This window comes from Berghia stephanieae, chromosome 15 (genome assembly GCF_034508935.2).
Source record: "Berghia stephanieae isolate SIO BIC M18660-M18661 chromosome 15, UCSD_Bste_1.3, whole genome shotgun sequence".
In the NCBI taxonomy this organism is placed as follows: domain Eukaryota; kingdom Metazoa; phylum Mollusca; class Gastropoda; order Nudibranchia; family Aeolidiidae; genus Berghia; species Berghia stephanieae.
The window spans coordinates 7994147-7999146 of record NC_088374.1 but is presented as its reverse complement, the minus strand read 5'-3'; the positions used below and the strand labels follow the sequence as shown (position 1 = coordinate 7999146).

General features: G+C 34.6%; 1 protein-coding gene across 2 annotated transcripts in view; it reads left to right on the top strand.

Moving 5' to 3' along the window:
- Nucleotides 1-5000, top strand: part of LOC144960255 (multidrug resistance-associated protein 1-like) — an 83948-nt gene that overhangs the window by 10507 nt on the left and 68441 nt on the right. Inside the window, exons 4-6 of one of the 2 annotated variants that reach the window (XM_078893289.1) lie at nucleotides 503-631; nucleotides 1212-1328; nucleotides 2682-2743. In XM_078893289.1, coding sequence (XP_078749415.1) covers nucleotides 503-631; nucleotides 1212-1328; nucleotides 2682-2743 — 308 coding nt within the window. The remainder of the gene's footprint in view (nucleotides 1-502; nucleotides 632-1211; nucleotides 1329-2681; nucleotides 2744-5000) is intronic. The other variant, XM_078893290.1, reaches the window with a different exon arrangement.

Below are 5000 nucleotides of genomic sequence, written 5' to 3'. Positions count from 1 at the left end.
CGTTTGCCACAGGATTGTTATATTTTTGGAAGTCAGACCCCCAAATCAGGTCGCAAAATGGGTATCAACACAGATAATTGCAGCATAAATGTTGTTTTTTAACCTATATTGACGATACAGAATGGTTAAAACGCCCAATATTGGTAATTATTTTTTTTAGAAAAGACCCAAAACGCCCCTTAACTCTCTCCTTATCAGCCATTTTCAGAATTTTCCCTCAAAACTTCACACCCACCCAACACAAAAACAGACATTTCTTACTCAAACAGAAAAGCAGTAAGCACATTCTATACATAACCTTGTTCAACGATATGAACTCTATTACACAATGTCAAGTTTTTATAGCTATAGCAAAAAGAAATGAAATCTGGATGAGAAAAGTGACGGTTGCATCGTAACAATTTTGACGATTTTCCAATAGGTGGTCAGGAAATGGTTAAACTAATCGTTCCATACCTTCGTTTGATATTCTGTTTCCATCTATACTTTGAACACAAAGCAGATGGCTATGGGCCTGCTGGTATTTTACGAGAGAAGATGTCACGTGACTTCGTCTGGAGTGCAGTTTGTCACGTGGTTCAGTGTTGTCCTCTGTGATGTCGTCCCTTTTTACTCCAAGATCATGCTCGAGGTAATTTGGCTATTTTCATCATCAATGCAACCAAGAGTATTATTATTATCATTATTATTATTATTATTATTATTATTATTATTATTATTATTATTATTATTATTATTATTATTATTATTATTATTATTATTATTATTATTATTATTATTATTATTATTATTATTATATTATTATTATTTTTAAAATATTATTATTATTATTATTATTATTATTATTATTATTATTATTATTATTATTATTATTATTATTATTATTATTATTTTTATTATTATTATTATTATTATTATTATTATTATTATTATTATTATTATTATTATTATTATTATTATTATTAATTATTATTATTATTATTATTATTATTATTATATTATTATTATTATTATTATTATTATTTTAATCATCATCATCATCATCATCATCATCATCATCATCATCATCATCATCATCATCATCATCATCATCATCACCATCATTATCATCTTCATCATCACGATCATCATCACCATCAATACCATCATCATCACCATCATCATCATCTCCATCATCATCATCATCATCATCATCATCATCATCATTTCAGGTATACTCCTCTGACGTCGTCGAGTTCTGTTTGTTTGCCTTCCTGTACTGCTTTGAAGTAGCTGTGCTTGTACTTCATATAGGAGCTGATAATTATGGTATAGGACATCTTCCCTGTGTGAGTAATTAATTAATTAATTAATTAATAATAATAATAATAATAATAATAATAATAATAATAATAATAATAATAATAATAATAATAATAATAATAATAATAATAATAATAATAATAATAATGAAATTTATTTATATTGCGCCCAATCCTCTATACAATAAAGCTCTAGGCGCATAACAATAACTTCAATCCATTCAAATTGTAATTAACCTTCTCCTTAATACACATAGGGAAATCGTCACAATTGTTACTAAGAAGCAAACATTTTTCTCATTCAGCTTTCTTAAATACATCATAAAATTTGAAAACAAAAATGTTTGCTATAGTTAAAGTATATTAAAACTGTGTTGGAGAGCTCGGTTAGCAAACAAATAAATTATGCATAGCAAAAACTAACAGATTTTGTGATTGACTGAATAAATCTATTTGTGTATGGATGTGAAATTTTTGGGAAATCCGGAAAATGGCCGGTAAGGAAAGAGTTAATGCAAAAGCAATGTTTTAATTTTAAAACTAATGATTTTTATATTGAGCTCAGCCCAACAATATCCTAGAGAGAAAAAAAAAAAACACATGCAACTGCAGGATCCAGGCAACATGCCGACTAAACGGCAATTGGATTCAGGAGTCTGATGTCACGTCGCCCGGCAACGGCGGCCATCTTGGTTCGAAACAAAGAAAATCATTACTTTTTAGTCTTCATGCTGGCTAGAACTTGTCATATGTCTTGCGATCAGAATGTGTAAAAGTCAAAAACATGATCAAATTTATGGGGGTTTTTTTCCCTCTGGATACGCTTTTATGCTCGTCGGAGAAATATTTCATACGGGCGTCCGCCATTGTTCCGATAGTTTAGAGCCAGTGTTAATAAGTTACCATGCGTCATTAGGAAGGAAGTGACGTTACGACTGTTGAAGAGTATTGCCTGACACAAAGCCTTATTTATCAAGCCATAGTCACCGGTTCATACACATCAAAGCAAGAAACATCATTAGGCCTCACAGAGTGTTCATTCAAAACCAGATACAACCTGCATAAATCTTCGTTTAAAAACATACACAAACGACATTATACTACGATAACAGAACATATTTCGAACCACAAAATAAAAAAATAAAAACTAAAAACATACAACAGAGCATCACATGGAAAACCATCTCTCTCTCTCTCTCTCTCTCTCTCTCTCTCTCTCTCTCTCTCTCTCTCTCTCTCTCTCTCTCTCTCTCTCTCTCTCTCTCTCTCTCTCTCTATATATATATATATATATATATATATATATATATATATACATATTAGTTACTCCAATATCTAGCCTTAGCCAATCTACTCCACGGTGCTTCTGTCATTTTCCAGAGAACAAGTCCAGAAGCCACAGCCTCCTTTATTAGTCGATATCTGTACACGTGGATAACAAGGTAAATTTCATTATGAAAGTATAAAGAGATTATGCCCTAACGCCAGGACATCATAAGATACCGTCGCCTAGGCATTCCATCAAGGAATATAGCTAATTCGTCAAACAAGATGTCTGATGTCAACAGGAATCACCCATGCTGTCCAAGTGAGCTAATTGGGGGTTGATAATCTTGCCAAATGAAACCAAAAAAAAAAAAAAGAAAAAAAGAAAATGCTTGAAACGGGGATTGAACCCTGGACCAGACGGGACACAGTGCAATGCATTAACAACTCGGCCATTTCGACTCATAAAGAAATAAAGTGAAATACATTTGATAGACAATGATTAAAACCCCCAAATGATAACATAAACAAACTACAGATACATTTGAGCTTTTATGTAGAGCAATAACTACAGGACGTGGTCACATTCCATAGAAAGGATCCCTGGCCAACAGTAACAAGTATGTTAGACGAGACATGAAGACGGTATGGGGGTTGTTTGGGGTCTTTTCTAAAATATTATGAATTACCTAAAATTGGCATTCATTTTTGTTTCAAAACTCCAGACCTTCTTCTGATCACCGGTCATACGTGCTACCATTTGTGCGACTTTGTGGTCTAGTGGTATGACACTCGCTTTCGGATGGGAAGGTCCTGGGTTCGAGACTTTGTAAAGCGCTTTTAGCACGTTTAGTGAGTGGGTAATGCGCACGTCTGACCGGTAACCAAAAGATCAGATGCTTGATTTTAGTTTTGTTTTGTTTATGTTTTGTTTTTTTTTGTATTTTTCTTTCAATTCTTTGTCTGGCGCCTTTCATATACACTGGTTCAGATCTTTATCTGAAACCGGTGCCCGCTCCTTGGATGTTTAATTGTATAACATGAATCGTTTATAGTCTGATTGACATAATTATAAATAATTTCAACGCATAGCATCAATTAGCCGGTTTCTAGGCAAGTGCTTTGACATTAATGGGCAAATTGAAATTGTGCGGCTATGAGGTCTTGTGGTATGACACTCGCTTTCGGATCTGAGGGTCCTGGGTTTGAGCCTGGGCTCGGTGCATGGTTGAGTCCTTGGAAAAGGCGCTTTACTCAGGTTTCAATTGAGTATCTGGTCAATAAATGCTTTGTTTCTGTCCAAAAAAAAATTGTAATGTCTCGTTCTACATGTTACGTGTTACTGTTTGTCATGGACCCTTTGTAAAGCGCTTTGAGCGCGTTTAGCGGATATTGCGCTATATAAAACCTCGACATTAAACCAAATAGGCTCCAAAATTATGTATTTTTTGATGCAATCGAGGTCTCACAGCGTAAAAGGCGTACCCTTGTGAATAATATAGGTGCAAGTATTATATTTGTCCCAACAGTCGGAAGCCTAATAATAAATAATAATAATGCTGAAAACTTTTATAGCGCTATAACTCCGAGACACCATACTCTAAGAGCTTAAATTACAAATTACTTTCCCTGACACATACTCATTCACACACACAAGCATACACACACACAAACACACACACACACCCAGACACACAACTCACAATAGAAAAGACAGACCTATCTTGCTTCTCATAACATCTACTAAAAACGAAACAGATATGTTTTAAGCGAACGGTTAAAAATAGACAAAGATTCTTTTTCACGAATGCTCTGTGGTAAGGCGTTCCAAACAGAGGGTCCGAAATGAGAAAAGGATCTCATTCCAGCATTTTTCCGTATTCGAGGGACAACTAGTTTGGTGGAATCACAGGCCGAACGTAAGGGGCGGGGTTTTGAATATATTTCAATTAGTTCCGAAATGTAGGAAGCCTATGTGGTTTAATGGTAGCACGACGTTCCTCTGACCGGTAATCAGAAGGTCTGAGGTTCGATTCCCAGTCGAGGGATGTTGAATTTTCGGGATGATTTTTTTTTATCTTCTATTTTTCTTTCGTGCTTTGTCTGTCACCTTTCATACACACTTGTTCAGATCTTTATCATACACCGGTGCCTGCTCCTTAATTTCTTAATTTGACAAAATTAAACGTCTATAATCTGATTGATATAAACTTGATCTTTTTATATAGTGCAATGTCCACTAAACGTGCTCAAAGCGCTTTACAGGGGGTCCCTGGTCAACAGCAACACATACATGGAGGAAGAGACATAACGCCTGTAAGGCGATATTACAATTTTTTGGGACAGAGACAACGCTGTTAACGACCAGGTACTCATTTTACACCTGAGTATGGTGAGAGAATGTGAGTAAAGAGCCTTCTCCAAGGACTCAAC